Source organism: Dasypus novemcinctus, chromosome 12 (genome assembly GCF_030445035.2).
Source record: "Dasypus novemcinctus isolate mDasNov1 chromosome 12, mDasNov1.1.hap2, whole genome shotgun sequence".
NCBI lineage: Eukaryota > Metazoa > Chordata > Mammalia > Cingulata > Dasypodidae > Dasypus > Dasypus novemcinctus.
Genome location: NC_080684.1, coordinates 85,472,170 through 85,493,412, shown reverse-complemented (window position 1 = coordinate 85,493,412; position 21,243 = coordinate 85,472,170). Strand labels below are relative to the sequence as shown.

At 40.3% G+C, this 21,243-nt stretch overlaps 1 protein-coding gene and 1 long non-coding RNA gene across 2 annotated transcripts in view; one reads left to right on the top strand and one right to left on the bottom strand.

The window, feature by feature from the left end:
* The window catches only part of LOC139440173 (uncharacterized), a 48,355-nt gene extending 48,051 nt beyond the window's left edge, over positions 1-304 (bottom strand). Inside the window, exon 1 of the long non-coding RNA XR_011650293.1 lies at positions 197-304. This is a non-coding gene — a long non-coding RNA (uncharacterized lncRNA). The remainder of the gene's footprint in view (positions 1-196) is intronic.
* On the top strand, positions 50-15,070 carry ARL1 (ARF like GTPase 1). Its single transcript, XM_058308611.2, has 6 exons — positions 50-734; positions 2,240-2,377; positions 4,316-4,397; positions 5,392-5,503; positions 10,027-10,205; positions 10,937-15,070. The coding sequence occupies exons 1-6, from the start codon at positions 731-733 to the stop codon at positions 10,965-10,967; spliced, it is 546 nt and encodes a 181-aa protein (XP_058164594.1). The 5' UTR covers positions 50-730; the 3' UTR covers positions 10,968-15,070.
* Positions 15,071-21,243: the final 6,173 nt, after the last annotated feature.

Here is a 21,243-nt window from a genome sequence, read left to right as displayed (position 1 = left end):
CTACACTGAGGATCCCGGGAAGGTGGTCAAATGCCCAGAGAATGGGGGAGGGGGCGCTAACGCTGACCCGCTGGGCCACCGCCACGCTGAAGACTTCCACAGCGAGCGGCCGCCGGTGTAAAGCTGCTCTGCATTGGTGGCGAGGGGACCTTCCTATTATTATTACGTAGCCCTACTTCCTCCTTGGAGAAAGTACCTTGGGAAAGACCGGCTGCCCCCGCAGGGCGCTCCTGGATCTACAGCCTCCCGGATGCCGCAGTCTGCGCCAGAGACCTGTAGGGCCGCTCACAGAGGCCCGGCTCGCATTCTCGGTTGGAAGATTCGCCACTTTTTGGTGTCAGAATTTAAAATAAAAATAGTAACTTCCCTGTTTATAAAACTTTTCTGTCCATGCAAACAGAATCAGGAGAGACTACGAGTCCTTGTATTTTTTTCTCTTTCTTCTGTCATCTCACAGTACTTACATCCAGCGTGCCCGGGACTTGCGTCGAAAGCCGCAGCGCGGACGCTCAGGCTGCCTTTCCCCGCGCGCAGTCGCGACGTTCTCGCTCTTGGCTGCCAAGAGTCCGACGTGGAACTTGCGGGTGGGCCGGGCGTGCGAGGCAACCGCTTCCGAGCAGGAGCGGGAGGCCAAGGAGAGCTGCGGTGGCGGCGTGAGGATCGACCAGGAGTCGCTGTGGAGGCTGGGGCCTATCTCTGAGAATCGGCGAGGGCGGGCTGGCGCTTCATCATGGGTAAGGGGTCTGAGAAGGCGCCCGGGCGCGCTCGAGGGGACCGTGACTGAGGACTGGAGTCGGAGAATGGGAGAGGCTGCCCTGTCATGGGAAGCCGAAAGTAGCCTCGTTCTCAGGGGCCGGGGCGTTGGGTACTTACCCCCCTCGGCCTCCTGTGTTGGCTTTCGCCCTCGTCCGCTTCTCACCTTCATCCCGGCGGAGGCGGGGCGGGGGCGAGAGCAGCGGGCTCCGCAGAGCGCTTCGAGGGGAGAGATCAGCCCCGTGGCCTTTCCCCTTGACCCTGCACTATCTTTTTTCACCCCCCAATAACCAATTCAACTTGCTGAGCGGAGTTGGTCTTACGAAGACTTGGTAACTAACTTGTCGGACACAGGTTCGCTGAGATGGCTTGAGTGAAAGATGAGATCTGACCCCATTGTGGGAGCTTTATTCTCCTCCCAGAGCGCAGGTCCTTGCGTGGGTTTGAAAAATCCAACTGGTGTTGCCCATAATATTATATAACCTCCTTTGGCATTCGCCTGCTTATCTATAGATAACAGAGTAAGATGAAGACGGAAATGGGGGAGGGTATTAGTAGTCAGTGGAGGAAATTTTTGAACCCGTGATTGAGGGAACTATGTTATGACCAGAGTTTCCTAGAGCCCAAATGAAGATGCAAACTCTTTGGCTTGTTTAAATCCGTCCACCGCTTTCTGAGGAGTTTACTTCCTGCTCCGGAACAGCACAAGCACTTCTACCTCCCTCCTTCCTTACCTCTCAGCTTATAGAAAGGAATTTAAGTCACGCACTTTCTGTTAAACTTTACCAACGTTCTCTAGCCCGTGACTCACAGCTCTTAATTGTGCCGTTTTCTAAAGTATTGTTAATGTACCTTTCTTTTGGTGGGAAAGAGACTGTGTCACAATTGCCTTTATTTTATATTCCACAATATCTTGCGTATAGGAGGTTTTCAGGAGACATTCGAATGATGCATTGGGTGTAGTTTGAGTTTTATTTTTTATAATGGGTTTTCTGTCATAAATTGTTTTTGCCGTTTTCTGGCTTCCATGTCTGAATTTGTTGTGTTCGTTGTGTTGCTAATGGAGAAATTTCAGCGACTGAAAGTAGTTGTGGTACTGCTGCTGTATTAATAATAATTGCTTTGCATGTGCAAGGACTTAATTGTCCTACTGTCATTCTGACTGTCCCTTTGGTTTTGGGGGTAATAATGAGATCACCCCCCGGTATCCATGTACTCCTGATTAGAAACGTGAAGTCAGCGATCATGTTTCTTTTATTATTTAGTGTGTCCTCTGTGCCTACCTGTCACAGTATCTGGTAAATAGTAATTAGTAAATACTTGTTTGATGTTGAATAATGTATTTAATTAGGAGCAAAAATACGCACTTATACACTGTATAGTATTAATTAATTTGGTATGGCTTTCAAAGGGCAAGATGAAATGTTTTATGGACCTGATTTATAAAATGATATTGAATATATTTTTGTTTTTATTATCTTTTTAGGTGGCTTTTTCTCAAGTATTTTTTCCAGCCTGTTTGGAACCCGGGAAATGAGAATTTTGATTTTGGGATTAGATGGAGCAGGAAAAACCACAATTTTATACAGATTACAGGTTGGAGAAGTCGTTACTACTATTCCTAGTAAGTGTTAGTATAATAAACTAATTGTACGAGCTTTTTTTTTCCCATCTAATATAACTATGGCCGAAGTCTAGGCTTGGAATTGATAAATAATACATATAATAAAGTAATTGTTAAGGTTTGCAAACTTCTAGTAGTGTAAACTAGAACATGCTATTGATAACACTGCTTTTTTTTCATAAACCAAGAAGTAGTTTGGTATAATTTAAGGACCTTTGTCCTAGTGCATGGCCAGGTTTTACTTTTTATAGCTGTTTAGAAGTTGGCTTTGGTTAAGTCACTTAATCTCATTGAGAACCAGTATCTTTATTAATAAAAGGAAAGTAATAAATACCCACTAGCTTTGAGGAAAAAGTGAAGTATATAAATGTGCTTTTTAAACCTGTGTAGAGTATTATATAAATGTTAAGTGATACTATAACATGTAGAGTGGGTTTCCACTTGTTACTATTTTAATTAAGCTTAGTTTCTTGTAATTCTATTTTACTTTTTTAAAGATCTAGTTTTAGACACTGAATGGTCAAGTAATCTGAGACCTAAAAGTATCAAGAGAAGAAACACCTTAACTTTAAATCAGTTATTGGTATCTTAGAAAATATTCTCAAACAGTCCTGTTTGACTAAATAAGGATACTGTTATTTAAATATTTTTCATTTGTTTACCTGAATATACAGAAAAAAGATAATTTAAGTTTGAGTTCATACGGTTTGCTTGGAGGGTACTTAAATTATGCCTCCAAAGTGATGCTATTACTTAAGGTATTTCTATATCATTAGTATTTAAACTTCCCAATTAAAAAAAAAAAAGCCTAACTTTTTTGAAGATACAGCTTTTTGAAACCAATATCATCTAATATTTCTTTTTGCTACCTTCAATACATTTTAAGTTTTTACCTCTCAAAATTGCCTGTTTATGCAGCTATGGCATTTCTTGGTGGCACCTGCAATGCAGACAGCACAGCGGATTGCATTTCAGTGAATGGTGCTTTGTACCCACTCTGTCCTTTGCATGTAAACAGTGTTCTTACTCATGGTGAAGATATGATGATTGTACTCCTACCTAGTTCAAAGGGAGACATCATGAATTGGTGCTTTAGTTTTCACTCAGATTGTTATAGTATGGTATTTTTTAAAGATATAATAGCTATACTTGCCAAATACTCATATCTTTTACCAGTATAAACTTAAATCTAAAACAAAAATTACCCAGTTATAACTCTAAGTTATTTTGCACGTTTTTTTTAAAGCTTGTAAAAAAACTCTTAACTTTTTTCAGCATATTCTCCACCTTCCTTTGATTTCTTTTCAATGAAAATAGTAGTGTCCTCTCTCACCTGTGTCATGCCCACTTAAGAGCTCCATCTAAGAAGGATGGCAGAGAAAAGAGATTGGTCACCTCCCCTTTGACCATCAAGCTAGGACCTTAAAAGTGTACTTTTGAGGATGTCTGTGGAGGGTCAGTAAGATTGTTAGCCTTAGAGAACCCATCTTCCCAAAAGCAATTTGCCACCCTTGCAATGTCCTTACCCTCTTGAAATTTAGAATCTAATCTTTTCTTGGTTTTGAACCTACCAAAATTCCAGTTTTTATAATTCGCTTACAACTGTATGTTCTAAATATAACTACTGAATATTTTTTATATACCAGTGCTGTATTGTGAGGGCAACTTAACATAATAGAATTTCCATTGAACTAAGAATTCTGAATTTACAGAGCTGGCTGTGGAGTCCTGTATAACCTGAGGGTGGTGCTAATCTTGCTAATTGGTGGTAGTGGTGGGGGGGCGGTGTTTGTGTAGTACTACATACTGTCTTGTGTTAAATGGAATAATATCTCAACTAATAATGTGATTCAGCAATTGCTATTTCCTGAAACTCATTTAGATTGGGTACTTTGAACGTAGAGTGTGTTAGTCTGTGTGATTTAATTTCTCTTTCAGCAATTGGATTTAATGTTGAAACGGTCACATACAAAAACCTTAAATTCCAAGTCTGGGATTTAGGAGGACAGACAAGTATCAGGTATGGAACAAAGACCAGTTTATTTATTTTGTGATATTTAACATTTACTGTCTCTTAAGGGTTAATAGCAATAAACCAAAATATAGCTTCCTTTATAATTTAAATATGAGCTGCCTAATTTCAAATGAGATGAAATTCAGAACTGCCCCAGAGCACCCTTTGAATAAAATCTGTTTAAGGGAGCCAGTTTTTCAGAGATTTTTAAGTGAAAAATCTCTTCATGAAATTTCAAGGTCTATTTACTTCAGTAGTTTATAACTTAAGAGTGCCCTTCTGTTTAATTCTTGTCAGCCCCTTTCTCTGTATACTGTTTTGGAAATCATAAAAAATGCTTTGCAGACCCAGCAGTTAGACTAATGTGGACCAAGAGGCATTCTGGAATTAAGATCTCTGCCTGGTGTTCTGTACTTGATATGGCAACTCTCTGTTTGGTGACTGTCATGGTTTTGCATTTTGATATCACTAAAATATTAGTAGTGCATTTCCCAAACATTCTGGCTTCTTGTAACTCATAACATCTCTCAAAACTGGTTTTGAATTTCTAATTTTAGCCATTTCTACTTCTTGGTGTCTTCTGTATCAATTTAATGCTTATTATATAAAGTCACTTTAAAATTTTAAAAATTTATTCTAAATTAAGAGTATCTAAAGGGATAAGATGAAATGAGCAGGTCTGTGTACAACCTTTCTATGTATATTTAGTGATTTTATGGATTATAAATATATTCTTTCAGCCTAAAGAGTGAACTCACCCTGCAGCTCCATGATCTGATGATTTATCAACATTATTTCAACCCCTTGACATGTGAGGGATAAGAGAGACTCCCATCATAAACACTGATTCATTATGGCTATGATTCTAATTTGGGGTTGTACAGGATTTGGCTTGTGGTCCCTTCCCCTCCCCCAGTTATTGCCCTGAGTCCTGGCATGTAGTGGACATGTCACTTTCTTTCAAATGATAATATATTCTTGCATTTTGAATTTTCTGTAGGCCATACTGGCGATGTTATTATTCAAACACAGATGCAGTCATTTATGTAGTGGACAGTTGTGACCGAGACCGAATTGGCATTTCCAAATCAGAGTTAGTCGCCATGTTGGAGGTAAGAAAACTATTAAAATATGGGGGGAATAATTTACATTTGCTTGGTGTTTCCAGTGTGTATTTTCACATTGCACAGGAATAATTTTTAAAACTGTAGGTTTTTTTGTTTTTGTTTTGTGCCGTTAGTATCATTTTCTTTTATGCAAACTATTTACTATTCCAGAAAATGGTTAGAGGGAGAGCAAGATTGGAGGGGGGAAAAAATCCAACTTTTTAACTTCCTTTAAACGGAATTCCTTCAATTTCAGGAAATTCAGAGCTAGACTCTTTCATAAACTAAAGTAACATTATTCTAAGTCACCCTTATGGGTGGACTTTTAGAAATATATATTTTTTATTTTTAGCTGTCTGAATTAATTTTTGTAAGCAGATATGGTATAAACAAATAAGATATATACACATACATATAATTGAGAAGTTTTAAATTTTGGGAAAAAAATGTACATTTCTGGATTTCTATCAAAATTCTGATTCCTGTTTACCTCTCCCAGCTTTATCTTTCTTTACACCAGCCTCCTTTCTAACTCCCTACCTACTTTATTCTTTATAGCACTTATAATTTCTTTACATTATTTTGAAATGTATTTACTTATGTCTCTCTCCCCTACTAGAATGTAACTTCCTTGAGTTTACCCTGGTATCCCTGATGTGTGGACTGGTGTATAGCAATTAAGAGTTCAGGACACTGTATTCATTGAGGTTACTAAGGTCAATTATTGACCATTGGGTATAGAGCATGCGTTAAATAATCAAATAAAAGTTTTGAAAAAATTTTAAATGAGATTTTCAAATGTACTGTGACTAATTCAGTTCATAATGAAATTGCCTATGGTAGCTCTAGAAAATTACATGGGTAAGTTCACTTTTCCCACTAAAAGTAGGAGTCTGAATTGTCCTGTCATTGAATGTTTAAATATAAATTCTAGGCAAGTTGATACCTAGGTAGAAGCAATCTCAGAAGAGAAGACTTTGGTCACTGATTTCTTAAGACTACTGGCTTCTTAATGGCTTCCAAGTTACAATTGCAGACCTGATAGTTTTAACTTTTGCTTAATTTTTCTGCAGCATTGCATCATGTTTATTATAGGAGCTTTTTAGACCAAATTCAGGTATAAGGAATTTTAAGGGACTGTTGTCTTTTTTGTAAAGATTTTTTTAGTTTTTATTTCTCCCCCTCCCCCGCATTCATTCCCCCAGTTGTGTGCTCTCTGTGTCCATTTGCTGTGTGTTCTTGTCTGCTTGTATTCTCATTAGGCGCTCCAGGAATCCATCCTGAGATCTTCCAGAGTGGGAGAGAGGTGATTACTGTCTTGAGCCACCTCAACTCCCTGTTCTGCTCCATGTTCTTATTTTTCTCTCCTCCGTGTTTCTTGTTGCATCATCTTGCTGCGCCAGCTCTCCAAGTCGACCGGCACTCCTGTGTAGGGTGGCTTTCCCACACCGGGCAGCGTTCCCACACAGGGCAGCATTCCCACACAGGGTGGCATTCCCGCTTGGGCTGGCACTCTGCGTGGGCCAGCTCACCACATGGGCCAGCTTGCCCTCACCAGGAGGCCCTGGGCATCAAACCCAGGACCTCTTGTATTGTAGACGGGAGCCCAATTGGTTGAGCCACATCTGTTTCCCTAATTGTTGTCTTGAGTATAATGGATTTTTAAAAATAACAGCTTTATTTAGATATAATTCACATGATATAATAGTGTTTATCATATTAAGTATTGATTAAGAGAAATGGATTATTAACTTCAGTTTACAATTTTTGAGTTGTGCAGGACCGTTAGATTTGACTTGTGTGATCTTACAGAGAAAGAACTAAATGTTGATTTCTTCTTTTAGGAAGTAACTTTTAATTGGCTTAAATATTATGTCATGTAAAGTAGAAGTAGTGTACAGTCAGGACTATTCACATGAAAACATGTAGACATAAACCACTTTAGGTTTCACCTTTTTACACAAAAAGTAAATTCTAAATAGAGTGAAGAGTTGAATGTGAAAAATGGAAAGCATTTTTATAAAAATATAAAAGGGAATATGTTTTAAATTCCTGGCTAGGAAAGGACTTTCTAAATCAAAGGTTTGGAAGGAAGTACAAAAGAAAAGGTAGATTTGATTATATTAGAAACAAGCAAAAAAACCCTAAAATGGGAAGTGGATGTGGCTCAACTGATAGAGTGTCCACCTACCATATGGAGGGTCCAGGGTTCAATACCCAGGGCCTCAGTGGTTAGGGTGTCTGTCTACCACATGGGAGGTCCACGGTTCAAACCCTGGGCCTCCTTGACCCGTGTGGAGCTGACGCATGTGCGGTGCTGATGCGCGCAAGGAGTGCCCTGCCATGCAGGGGTGTCCCCTGCGTAGGGGAGCCCCACGTGCAAGAAGTGTGCCCCATAAGGAGAGCCACCCAGCGCGAAGGAAAGTGCAGCCTGCCCAGGAATGGTGCCGCACACTCGGAGAGCTGACATAACAAGATGACGCAACAAAAAGAAACACAGATTCCCATGCCGCTGACAACAACAGAAGCGGACAAAGACGACGCAGCAAATGGACACAGAGAACAAATAAATCTTAAAAAAAAAAAAATACCCAGGGCCTCCTGACCCATGTGGTAAGCTGGCCCATGCGCAGTGCTGCCGCGTGCAAGGAATGCTGTACCACGCAGGGGTGCCCCCGCGTAGGAGTGCCCCATGTGCAAGGAGTGCATCCTGCAAGGAGAGCTGCCCCGCATGAAAAAGTGCAGCCCATCCAGGAGTGGTGCCACACATGGAGAGCTGATGCAGCAAGATGATGCAACAAAAAAGAGACTCAGTTTCCTGGTGCTGCCTTATAATGCAAGTGGACGCAGAAGAGCACACAGTGAATGGACAGAGAGAGCAGACAATGAGGGTGAAGGGGAGAGAAATAAATAAATCTTTTAAGAAAACCACAACAAACCTTAAGCATGTCAAATAATGTTAACAAGAGTAAAATCAGGAAAGCAGATGTGGCTGAAGTAATTGGGCTCTTGCCTACCATATAGGAGGTCCAGGGTTCGATGCCCAGGGCCTCCTGGTGAAGGCAAGCTGGCCCATGTGGCAAGCAGGCCCATGCAGAGTGCTGCCCCCTGCAGGAGTGCTGCCCCATGTAGGAGTGCTGCCCCACGTAGAGAGCTGGCACAGCAAGATGATGCAACAGAAAGAGACACAGAGGAGAGATCATAAGAGATGCAGCAGATCAGGGAGCTGAGTTGGCACAAGAGAATGATCAATTCTCCCCCACTCTGGAAGGTCCCAGGATTGATTCCCAGAGCTGCCTCATGAGAAGACAAGCAGACACAGAAGAACATATAGCGAATGGACACAGAGAGCGGGAAGTGGGGTGGGGAATAAATAAATAAAGATCTTAAAAAAAAAAAAAAAAAGAGTAAAACCAAAAACTGGGACACAGTTTTGCAACCAGTGACTAAGGCTTAATGTTCTTAATATCTCAAGACCTTTTGCAAATCAAAAATGAGCAAAAGGTGTGAATCTATAATTCACAGGAGAAAAACATACTTCTAGTAAGCATTTGCATTTCTAATACCCTAATTATAAATAAATATAATGAGATTCTGTTTGAAAAAAATATATGATTTTAATTCTTTGAAGGCTGGATTGAAGATGGGCACTTTTATATACTGTAGGTGGGAGTGAAAACTTAAAGCCTTTCACGAAAGCAGTTTACCAATATATGTAATTAGAGCCTGAAAAAAAAGTCCTTACTTTGATTCCATTTTTAGAGAATTACCTTAAGGAATTAGAAATTCATGTAAAGATTTATGTATATTCTGTCACTTGGGTCTACCTAACAGTTTAAATGAAAGGAATATAACTGGAGTCAGTTAATAGGAAAATAGGTAGTTTATAGTCTTCCCATATGTAGAGTATAGTTAGCCATTAAAAATATTTTAAATTTTTTTTGATGGTTGGAAAAACACTCATGATTTAATGTTCACTTGTGCTTTTTTTCTTAAGCAGGATATAGAACTCTTTATGAATGTGATCTCAAATGTGTAAATATATTTACTAAGTAAACTCAAGTATCTGCAGAACAAAGCACAAGTAGAAAATACTTAAAATGTTAACAGTGACAATGTTTGGAAGGTAAAATTATGGGTGATGCTTTTCTTTATATTTCTCTGTAATTTCAAATAATATATAATGAACATGATATATTAATAATTAGAAATTATACTTTAAAAAATAATATAATTTTGGTGAGCAGATGTGGCTCAAGCAGTTGAGCACCTGCTTCCCACACGGGAGGTCCCAGGTTCTGTTCACAGTGTCTCCTAAAAACAAAAAAAAAATACAAACAACAAGCAAAACAAACGAAAAAGCCAACTCAGGGGAGCCGGTGTGGCTCAGTGGTTCCGACATAGAAGGTCCCAAGTTCAAGCCCCAGTACCTAAAAAAAATATATACACACACACTTTTGACTTGTTATTTTTTTACTCAATGGGAGCAAATTATTTGGGTGAAGTTACGTATCTTCAATTTTATTTAGGAAGAAGAGCTGAGAAAAGCCATTTTAGTGGTTTTTGCAAATAAGCAGGACATGGAACAGGCCATGACTCCCTCAGAGATGGCAAATTCACTGGGGTTACCTGCCTTGAAGGATCGAAAATGGCAGATATTCAAAACTTCAGCAACCAAAGGCACTGGCCTTGATGAGGCAATGGAATGGCAAGTATCATGTTTCTGGAAGCTGTCTATGCATTTGTATGTGTACATGCAGTAAATTTTCTTTAGTCTTTAGGATAAAATGCAGATTACTTAGCTGATCATATTAAGTTCTGCCAGCCTTTTCTATCACTTGGTCTTCATGTGCATCTGTCTTTATTTCAACGACACCTCCCTAATTATGGTTACTTAAATAAGCCCGATGTCTTTTTCCCCACCTTATCCCACCCGCTAATTCTTTATCCTTCAGGACTTAGATTAAGGCTTTCTTTTTCTCAAGAGCCTTTCCTGACATGCCCCCACTTCCATTGCCTCATTACACACCCACGTAAAGTAAAATGCCCTTGTCACAGATCAGTGATAAACGATTGTACTGTCTTATAATTGTTGGTTTGATTTGTCTGTCTACTCATTAGATTATCAATTCCTTGAGGACTGGGACTGATTTTCACTTTTGAATCATCCACATGTAGCCTGGCAGTAGTGGTAGCCTGGAAAAATAGTAGATATTTAGTCTTTTTCATTCAAAGAATAGATAATACCAAAGCAAAAAAAACTTTAATGGAAATTGAGCTCATAACCTCCTTTTTCTAATCTGTGTTAACTTTCATCATTTTAATCCTTTGGAATCTATCCCCAGGGTAAAATTTATATTTTACATGATTATCCTCTATACATGAATGTTAACTACTTTTGAAGTTAATTTGACCAAATTGTTCGTTTTTTCTTCACAGGTTAGTTGAAACATTAAAAAGCAGACAGTAATTCAACTGCTTCTGCTCCTCTGAAATGAAGGTTACAGCACATAACCCTTTGGAAACAGTCAAGTGTGCGTCACACTACTAAATGTTAAAACTACATGATTATTGGCATATACTGGACTGACTGCATCATTTGTAATAAATATGAAAAATGAGTATTTAGTTGGTGGGGTAAAGCATCTTGTTAAACCAACTGAATATCTGTTCTGTATAATATAAAATATTCCTTCCTTGCTTTCTTGTGTTAAGTTATATATTCTATTTGTAATGGAGTTCTTATTCAAATGTAGTCCTGTTGAAGAATGCCTCTTTTGCTGGGAGTAAAAAGCTCTTGTTTCTGAATTAGTGGTTATAGCTTGTTTATATAAACACTAATAAATAACTCAAAAAATTTTCCCCTAACATGAATTTAGTCTTTCCAAAGATTAGACTTTGTAGAGTAGTCTAGGCTTACAGTGTGTGTAATAGTTTTCAGTTGCTCAGCTGATTGCTTTATATTTTAGCTGTTCATTTTAAAACTTTTGGTTATAGGCATGAATTTGAAATCATTACTTTGGTGGTTAACTTTCCTGACTTATCTGTAATTGTCATTTTATAGTACTTCATAGTTTTAAAAAAACTATACTGACCTGGTTGACCTGCCCAGGAACCCTGTGAGATAAGTAGAACAAGTTGTAATGTCTAAATTTAATGGGCATGGACTCAAGCTTCTGATGGATTGGCTTGCCTACGACCACATGCTAATGAGGGGAGAACAGGGCTCAAAGTGAGACTTCTGGGCCAGAAGGTTGTCTGATACACTACCCCATATATTCCTGAAAAATGCTAACATTGGCAACATAGACAACCTAACTTAAGTGAAATTATGGTAGAGGTAGTCACAGTGCATTTGAAATGTCTATAAAATTGTTTGTCCAATGTAATACAGGTGATCAGTAGCATAAGTAGTAAAAATAATACTTATGACTGTATTTTATGGAATTCACAACACATTGAAGAAAAAAATTCACATAAAAGATCTACTTTATGAGGCATTATAAAAGATGTCTCCGCTGTATTACTTTTTTTCTTTTATTGGGTATTTAAATCTGATTGGTGAAGCGTCAAAATGTTATTGGTTCTTGAGGGAGAAATAAAGTATTCCTGGATTTAAAAATTAAGCTTATTGTAAGACTATCAGATAATTTTAAAAAGCAAATTGAATTCATGTACAAAGGAACTTTTCAAACTACCCAGTCCACCACAAGATTGGCTAGTATGGCAGAAGAATATAGTCCTTAGTAATTACTAAAATTGGGGGGATTGTTTTTTTCATTTAATAAATTGGACAACCAGCATTTTAAAATTTTGGTGCTGGTGAAGAGGGCTTAATACCATGGTGCTTTTCAGGTATCATGAACAATGTGCCCAATATTTACTTGGATAGCACATTATTTCATAGTTTCCAAGTCACTCCTGATGGGCAGAGACTCTTTTTTAAAAATTTATATCCCTAAATCCAGTATGGTACCTGGCACATTATACTCAGAATATGTTAATGGTTGGACTAGTAGGATATTTGTTAGTCAGCTGGGAAAATGGTTATCTCTGAAGTCCGTACTTGGTTCCCCTTCTAGTGAGTGGTGCATGTCTGGAAAATAGCCAGGATCAAGGATGCAGGCTATGACCATATAAAAAATAAGTTCATTTACACACTGAGGTGCTGGGCTTGTATTCAAGTAGCTAAGTATTCTACAGCGGTTTAGGAACACTGAAGAATGGAAGTGAGAGGCAAGTAAAGTCCTGGCAGGCAGATGCTGGACAGCTTGTAACCTTCATTGCCTTTAATACCAAAGGCATAAAGCTTTTGCACAGTCAGCACTTTGATGATCCTGATCCCTCTGGTTTATCACAAAAAAGGATGAGATAAATAGTGTACATATTTTAATAGAGTATAAATTATAAGGCCCTTGTCCAGCAGGAAACAACTGCTCAGGTATGTCATAGGAGTTGGTTGATAGTTGCAAAATAAATGTCTACCGAGTATTGTTTTGTGAAAAGTCTGATAATGGGAAAAGCACCAAACTTGAAATAAGAACAGGTGTGTTCTAGGCACAAATTGTCACTCCTTCAATTTCTTTTCTCTTAAATGAGGTTTTGACAAATGATACCAAAGGTTTGAGTTCTAAAATTCTAGTGTATCATTTTGACTGGTAGTTTTCCTGTGTCATGTGATCACCACCTGTATACAAAAAGTGAGAAATTCAGAGTGGTAGATATACTTCTGTTATCTGAATACCTGAGATGCACTTTAAATTGTGGAAATGTTAGCTTCTTGAGGCAGGGACCATGCCTTATTTACTGTTAGTATTCATTGCATCTGGTGTGGTGCACCTGGCATGTAGTAGATGCTCAATATTTATTAAAAACAAGTTGATGCTTAATATTCCTGAGGTATATTTGCTCTCTCTGATCTTTAGTATTAACTTTTTTGTTGGTTTAAAAAAAGTTGCAGAGCAGGATTAGCTCAGTGGTTGAGCACCTGCTTTGAATGTGTGAGATCCTGGGTTCAATCCCCAGTACCTCGTAAAAAATTTTTTTTTCTTTATCAAAGCAATACATGCTCTTGCTTTAAAAGGTTTGTGTGAAAAAAAGGAGGCAGCCATTCTTAGCTCTTAACTATATCCTCTGGTCTTTGCTGTCATGTTTCTACTTAATTTGCTTATACCTCTTAAGTCTCAGTTTTACAATGTAAGACATTATTGTTTTTTTTATGATGGTTGAAGGATAGCTCTCTCAGAAGCTTTTCCCTTCTTTCCCCACCCTCTTCTCACAGACACTCTTTCCTTGTTTGTCTTTCCACCTTTTGACAGTTGTGAATAATGCTGCTATGTACATTAGTGTGCAGGTATCTGAGTCTCTGCATTCAACTCCCTTGTGTATATACCTAGAAGTGGTATTGCAGGGTGTGGCAGTTTGAAGCTTTTGTGGACCCCAGAAAATCCTATTCTTCAAGCTCATCCATTCCTGTGTGTATAAACCTATTGTAGTTGGGAGTTTTTGATTAAATTACTTCAGTTAAGGGCCTTTGATTGTGTGAACCAGAATGGGTCTTAATCCTCTTACTGGAGTCCTATATAAGTGGAGGAATAAACTGTCACAGATACAGAAAAAAGCCACAGAGACAAAAAGAAGCCTCCAGAAGTTGAAATCAATGAACCTGGGAAAGAAAAGCTACAGACAGAGCAGCCCAAAGCTGAAAGCAACAAGGCCTTGGAGGAGAGGGGAGAGGCAGCAGACCTCGCCATATGCGAACAACTGCAGCTTGGGATGTAGGCATCTCCTGATGATACTTTGACTTGGATACTTCACTGCCTCAGAACTGTAAACTTTTAACCTAATAAATCCCTGTTATAAAAGCCAGCCCGTTTCTGGTATATTGCTTTGGCAGCATTTAGCAAACTAAAAGATCAGGTCATGGTAATTCTTTACTTTCTGAGGCACTGCCAAACTGTTCTCCACAGCAGCTGTATCATTTTACATTCAACAATCTATGAGGGTTCCTATTTCTCCACATCCTTTCCAACAATTGTTCTTTTCTGTTTTTAAAATAGCCATTCTAATAGGTATGAAGTGGTATTTCATTGTGGATTTGACTTGTGTTTCCCTAATGGCTAATGATGTTGAACATCTTTTCATATGCTTATCGGTCAATTGTATATCTTCTTTGGAAAAATGTTTGTTTGAGTCTTGTGTATTTCTTAATTGGGTTGTCTTGTCTTCGTTGTTGAATTGTAGGAGTTCTTTATAGACTGAGAATATTAATCCTTAAACATGGTTTCCAAATATTTTCCCCTTTTCTGGGTTTTCTTAACTTTCTTCATATCAAATCTTTTATCCCCTTAAATATAGTCTTTCCAAAGATTAGACTTAGTAGAATAGGATCACAGTGTATGTAATAGTATTCATTTGCTGAACTGATTACATTGTTTTACTTAAAAACTTTTGATAAGCATGGATTTGAAATTGTTTGAAAGGTTTTAATTTTGATGAAGTCCCATTTATCTTTTTTTTCTTTTGCTGCTTGTTTTTTTTTGGTAAAGTCAAATAAACCATTGTCTAACACAAGGTTCTGAAGATGGTTCCCTATGTGTTCTTGCAGGAGTTTTATAGTTTTGGTTCTTAAATTTAGGTCTTTGATCTATAGCTAATGTTCTTGTCTGAAAGATGGTAGTGGTGGAATAGGTGATTCCCCACTGTCCTACCTGATGATTAACATGAATTGAGTCAATGGATATAGGCTGAGCAGCAAGAGGTGGGATTGAAACAAACTGCCCAAACAGTGCTATGCTAGTAGCTTACTTTTCCAGAAAATAGTGGGCTGGGAGAACACCCTAAGATCCATCAGAAAGGAAAGCATAACTGTACCCTATTTTGACAACTAGGACTATCCCTGGAGGGCAAAATAACCTTGGACTGAGTACCACAATCCGGACCTACCATTAGAGAAAGGGGAGGGAAATGCAGGAGTGCTTTGGTCAATAGACTGGGGTGCTGCTAGAGATTTGTCTGGTGTGTCTGAGTGACAAGGGGACATGAAAGGTTATGCATTTAGAGGGTGAATGGAGCTGTCTCACGCTGCTTCAAGCCAGTAAGCCTGTATTCAGTCAGGACAGTCATACCCTATATAGTATATTACTTTGGATTTTTATTTTAATAACTATTATGGATAACCTGGGGTAACTTTCCTGAGGCTGACAAAATCCTATTACCGTAATAGGAGCTATTCAAAGTCTGAGGGCTGTAGCTACTCCAGAATGACAGCCACAGTGATTAGCCCTTCCCCCAGAAAACAGTAAGTTTTGAAGATCTGCGTCCTTGGATGGGGAGGACGCCATTCAATTGGTTGTTAGTACCCAGAGGACCTGTGTGGGAGGCTCTGATGATTTCAGGAAGCCCGGCGGTTTTCGTGTTAGGGTGGCAATTACCCTGTTGTTTATACTACCATCTGATTTCAAGTATTGTGCCCCGATGATATTTTTTTTTAAGATTTTTAAAAATTTATTTCTCTCCTCTTCCCCTGCCCCTCCCACCCCCCCCCAGTCGTCTGCTCTGTGTCCATCCACTGTGTGTTCTGTGTCCACTTGAATTTTTGTCAGTGGCACTGGGAATCTCTGTTATGTCATCTTGCTATGTCAGCTCTCTGTGTGCGGTGCCACTCCTGGGCAGGCTGCACTTTTTCACGCAGGATGGCTCTCCTTATGGGGCGCACTCCTTGCACATAGGGCTCCCCTGCACAGGGGGCACCCCTTGCGTGCATAAGCTCTGCACGGGGCCAGCTTACCACACAAATCAGGAGGCTCTGGGTTTCAACCCTGGACCTCCCATATGGTAGGCGGACACTCTTATCAGTTGAGCCAAATCCACTCCCTCCCCCCTCCTCCCCCCCCCCCCCCCCCCCCCCCCGATGATTCTTGATCCATCTGGACAGTCTGGGTGCAGGTGAGGGATGGTTGGGCAAACGGAATGTGGTTATTTGAATTAGAACAAACTATGTGGCCACGGAGGGAAAGCAACAACCCTAGCATCTAGATTCTGGGAGGTGTGGGAAGGGAGGCAATGAATAATGCTTTATCTCCTTGATACAGTCCCATCCAGTACCACAGACTGGCAGAACAATTATATGAACTGCTTGAGTCAAGCAGCAGCTTTGGCTGGTCATCTAACCCATGAGGTATAAGAACAGAAAAACTCAGGTGGACTAAATGGCACTGAATGAGGTATTCTACTGTGCTGACACCATCAAATGCCAAATCCTGAACATGGACTCCCCTTGTGCACATACACAGACTGGTGCCACCTAGTTTCAATCTTTGAATTCATATGCTTCACCTGTGGCCTGAATGGCCTTTGGTTATGCAATAGATGGTTATCAAGGCTGCAACTTCTTGGTGACCTTGCTCATGTAATCAATGTAAGTGATCCAAATCAGGTTTAACAAACCCTTAACTGGAGTCTCCTGTGCCCTTATGGTTATATATTTATATGTGGGGGAGAAGAGGCCAAAAAATGTCTTCCCACTGGGGATGAAAAGTTGCTTTTTGGCCCATTGATTGCCCTTTGTAATTGCTGGCAATGACACCATCCCTAGGACCATGTTCCCTTGCTGGATGCCAGGTCAAGAGGGCTGTCCTGCTGGAGGCTACCACTGATGGCTGGTTCCATAAGGTAGTGAGTACTGTGCCCTGGTATCAGCATCCATAGACAGTGGTCAGAAACCTGCTCTTCACTTTAGATACCATAGTCAAGTCCTATAGAATCAGCAGCACAATTTAAACTCTCTTGCATGGGTTGTAATAGATAATAGATTGGCCATAGACTACATCCTGGCTGCAAAGGAAGGAGTGTGAATGATCATCAACACCTCCTACTGTGTTTGAATTAATACCAGCTCATTACATGGAACAATCCACACATGCCTTCCTTAAAGGAAGCTAATTGGCTATCTGAAGTATGAATTTGGTCCTAGTCCTTATGTGTCGGATCCAAGTTACTGACAGTGGCATGCTCATGTGCAAATTTGAGTTTGACCAAGAACTTGTAGAGCTGAGGGGTGAATTATGGGAAGAGGCAGTCTGCCATGAACCCAGAACATCCCTGCACATCCTTGCTGAGTGTGCCAAACTGACCTCTGACCTGAGGCATTTCTATAGTTATGTAGCAATTAAGTAGGTCAAGGGCAACACACTGTGATGACCATGGGACTACTGTCTCCCTGAGGAGGGGGACTGGTTTGTTTCAAAAGGGGCTGATGAGATTACTTCAGTTTATGGTGTGATCCAACCCAATCAGAATGGGTCTTTTTTTTTTTTTTAAGATTTATTTTATTTCTCTCCCCTTCCCCCGCTGTCTGCACTCTGTATCCATTCGCTGTGTGTTCTTCTGTGTCCACTTGCATTATCTGGTGGCACTGGGAAACTGCGTCTCTTTTTTGTTGCATCATCTTGCTGCAGCTTTCTGTGTGTGCAGCGCCACTCCTGGGCGGGCTGCACTTTTTTCATGCAGGGTGGCTTTCCTTGCAGGGTGCACTCCTTGCATGTGGGACACCCCCACATAAGGGCACGGCACTCCTTGTGTGCGGCAGCAGTGCCCACGTGGACCAGCTCACCACACAGGTCAGGAGGCCCTGGGGATTGTACCCTGGACCCTCCATATGGTAGATGGAGGATTTATCTGTTGAGCCACATCTGCTTCCCCAGAATGGGTCTTAATCCTGTTTTTTATTGAAGCCCTTTAAAAGCAGGATGAAATTCAGTCAGAAAGACAGAAACCCACTGGAAGCAAGAAGCTGAAGCTCACTGCCATGTGGCAGAGGAGCCCAGAACCAAGGATCAGCAGCAGCCAGTCCAAGGATGCTAGTCTTCAGGAAGAAAGCATCATCTTTTTTTTTTTTTTTTAAAGATTTATTTATTTAATTTCCCCCCCTCCCCTGGTTGTCTGTTCTTGGTGTCTATTTGCTGCGTCTTGTCTCTTTGTCTGCTTCTGTTGTCGTCAGCGGCACGGAAAGTGTGGGCGGCGCCATTCCTGGGCAGGCTGCTCTTTCTTTTCACGCTGGGCAGCCCTCCTCACGGGCGCACTCCTTGCGCGTGGGGCTCCCCCACGCGGGGGACACCCTTGCGTGGCACGGCACTCCTTGCGTGCATCAGCGCTGCGCATGGCCAGCTCCACACGGGTCAAGGAGGCCCGGGGTTTGAACCGCGGACCTCCCATATGGTAGACGGACGCCCTAACCACTGGGCCAAAGTCCGTTTCCCGAAAGCATCATCTTGACACGAACTTTCTTAGTCTCAAAATTGTGAACCATGAAATTCCCATTGTTTAAGCCAACCCATGCCATGGTATTTGCTTGAGCAGCCAAGGAAAAATAAAAGTGTTCTTCTGACTTGTATCCTTCGTTGTGAGTAAAATTTCTCTACTTAATACTTTTTCCTTCCATTTTCTCTTTCTAAAACTGACTTAAGAACCTTCTCTCCTATTTTCATTTTGGCCTTTTTCTTCTCTTCCATTTCTCCCCACCCCAAGAACTAGATTTATATCCTAACCTTTAAATTGTTTTTATTTATGCCAATATATTTTTAATTTCTAAGAAATTTGTTTTTCATAACATCCTATTGTGTTCAGGTTATTTCCTTTGATCTTTCTGTTGAAGGCACTGCTGAAATGTCTGGAAATTCTGGGTTCCCTGTATTTAAGTAGAAGTCATTGAAATTTGTGGAAGGTTGTTTGTGCAGCATAACTAACTCCAGGGCCTCACTGCCAGTAATCAGGCAATGATGTGACTTTTTCATTGTGGGTTTCCCAAATGGTAGTGGATAAAGATCTTTTTCAAGGGCCAGAGAAAAGGGAGTAGTGGTGGAAGGGTCCACTTTCTGAATACTGGTATCCAGGGTAATAGAGACTCCTACAATTCAGAATGTACTTCCTTCTAGTCCTTATTTTCAACCTATGTCTTCCCTCTGCCTCGGCACACCTGCTTTTCCTGAGTCTGGGACTTCTCTGGTCTCCTGGCAAAGGACGGTCAGCTGGGCTATGGCAGTGTTGATTAGGGAATTTATGGGTTCAGCAACTGTGAATATAGACCTTCAGCTGGCTCATTTTCAGTCCCTTTCTCTCCTCAACTTTTTCAGTACAGATGCCTCCAGATGTTGAGGTTCTCAGGTGCTTGGCAGGCACTGTAGTTGCTAAATCAGTCACCACTTTTCCAAATGGCTTTCATTTCTCCAAAAATTTCAAATCTCTTGTTTCCTGTAGTCTTCTCTCCTCTTTTAATCACATTTAAGAGGAATTTGCAGTGGCCAGGAAAATGGAGAGCTCAGATCTGCTGTGGAGCACAACTGACTGAGCATCCTAGCTGCTACCTCTCCAGATCCACCACTGGAGCTTACATGGGCTGCTCCCAGCCACTGACTGGGCACAGCAGAGGTGGAAAGCAGGCCCACTCCTATGAGAAACCAGAAATGGGCTCTTCAATTGGGTGACTGGCTTGTAGACTACTCATTGGCCTGGCCAAATCTTTTTTTGCCTGGGCAGCCACAGTAGCATTTGGGGGTCTCAAGTAGTGGCTGCTACTGACTAACCAGTACCTAAGTACATTAATATGTAAGAATTGGTTATCAGCTAAAGACTAGTTCCAGGCAAATGCCTTGTCATGTTTAAGGGTCATTTATGTTTCTTGTATGCAATATCTATTTCTTTTGCCAATTTTTCCTACTGGATTATTTTTGTTGATTCACAGTCCATTATATATAACCTCGGTACTAATCGTTTATCAGTATATGGTAAATGCCATAACCCAATTTGTGTAGAAGTTCTTAATTTTAATGTAGTAGAATCTGTCACATTTCCTTTATAGATAGCAATTTTGTGCCTTCTTTTTGATATCTGACAGGGTCAGTTCCCCAACTTGTTTTCCTTTTTAAGTGTCATGGTTATTCTTGGCTTATTATTCTCTGTACCAATTTTAGAATTAGCTTATTATGTTAATATCAATAACTCTTGGGATTTTGCTCAGATTTGTGTTTAACCACTAGGATCAATTTGGGAAGAACATATATTTTATGATACCAAATCTTCCTATCCATGAACATGACTATATTTTTTCATTTGTGCGGATCCCCCTTAATGTCTTTTGATAAAGTTTTAAAATTTCCCCCCAGAGAAGTATTAGACATCTTTTATTAGGCTGATTCCTAACCACTTTTACATTTTTTCTTGCTATAAAGCTTATCATTTTAAAAAAAGATCCCCCCCCCCCCACCCTGCTGTTTTTGTTGTCTGTCTATTCACTGTGTGATCTTCTGTATCTATTTCTCTTTTTTGTCTTCTCATCTTTTTCTTCTAGGATTCAGAGGGATTCAATCTTGGAAACCTCTGATATGGAGAGGTTCCCTGTCAATTTTGCCACCTCTCTGTTGTGCTTCACCTTGACTCTCCCCTTTGTCTCTCTTGTGTCATCATCTTGCTGTGTGACTGACTTGCACAGGCACTGGCTTGCCATGTGGGCACTCACATGGGCATTCAGCTCACCGCATGGGCACTGGTTCACCATGCAGGGCACACTTTCTCTTCTTCTTTTTCACCAGGAGGTCCCAGGGATGGAACCTGGGTCCTCTCATATGGTAGGTGGAGGCCTTATCACTTGAACCACATCTGATTCCCTGAATCATTTTCTAAAGTTATATTTAGAGCTCTTTATTGCTAGTGTCAGGTGCTTTTTAGACAATGAAGATATATTAGCAGTA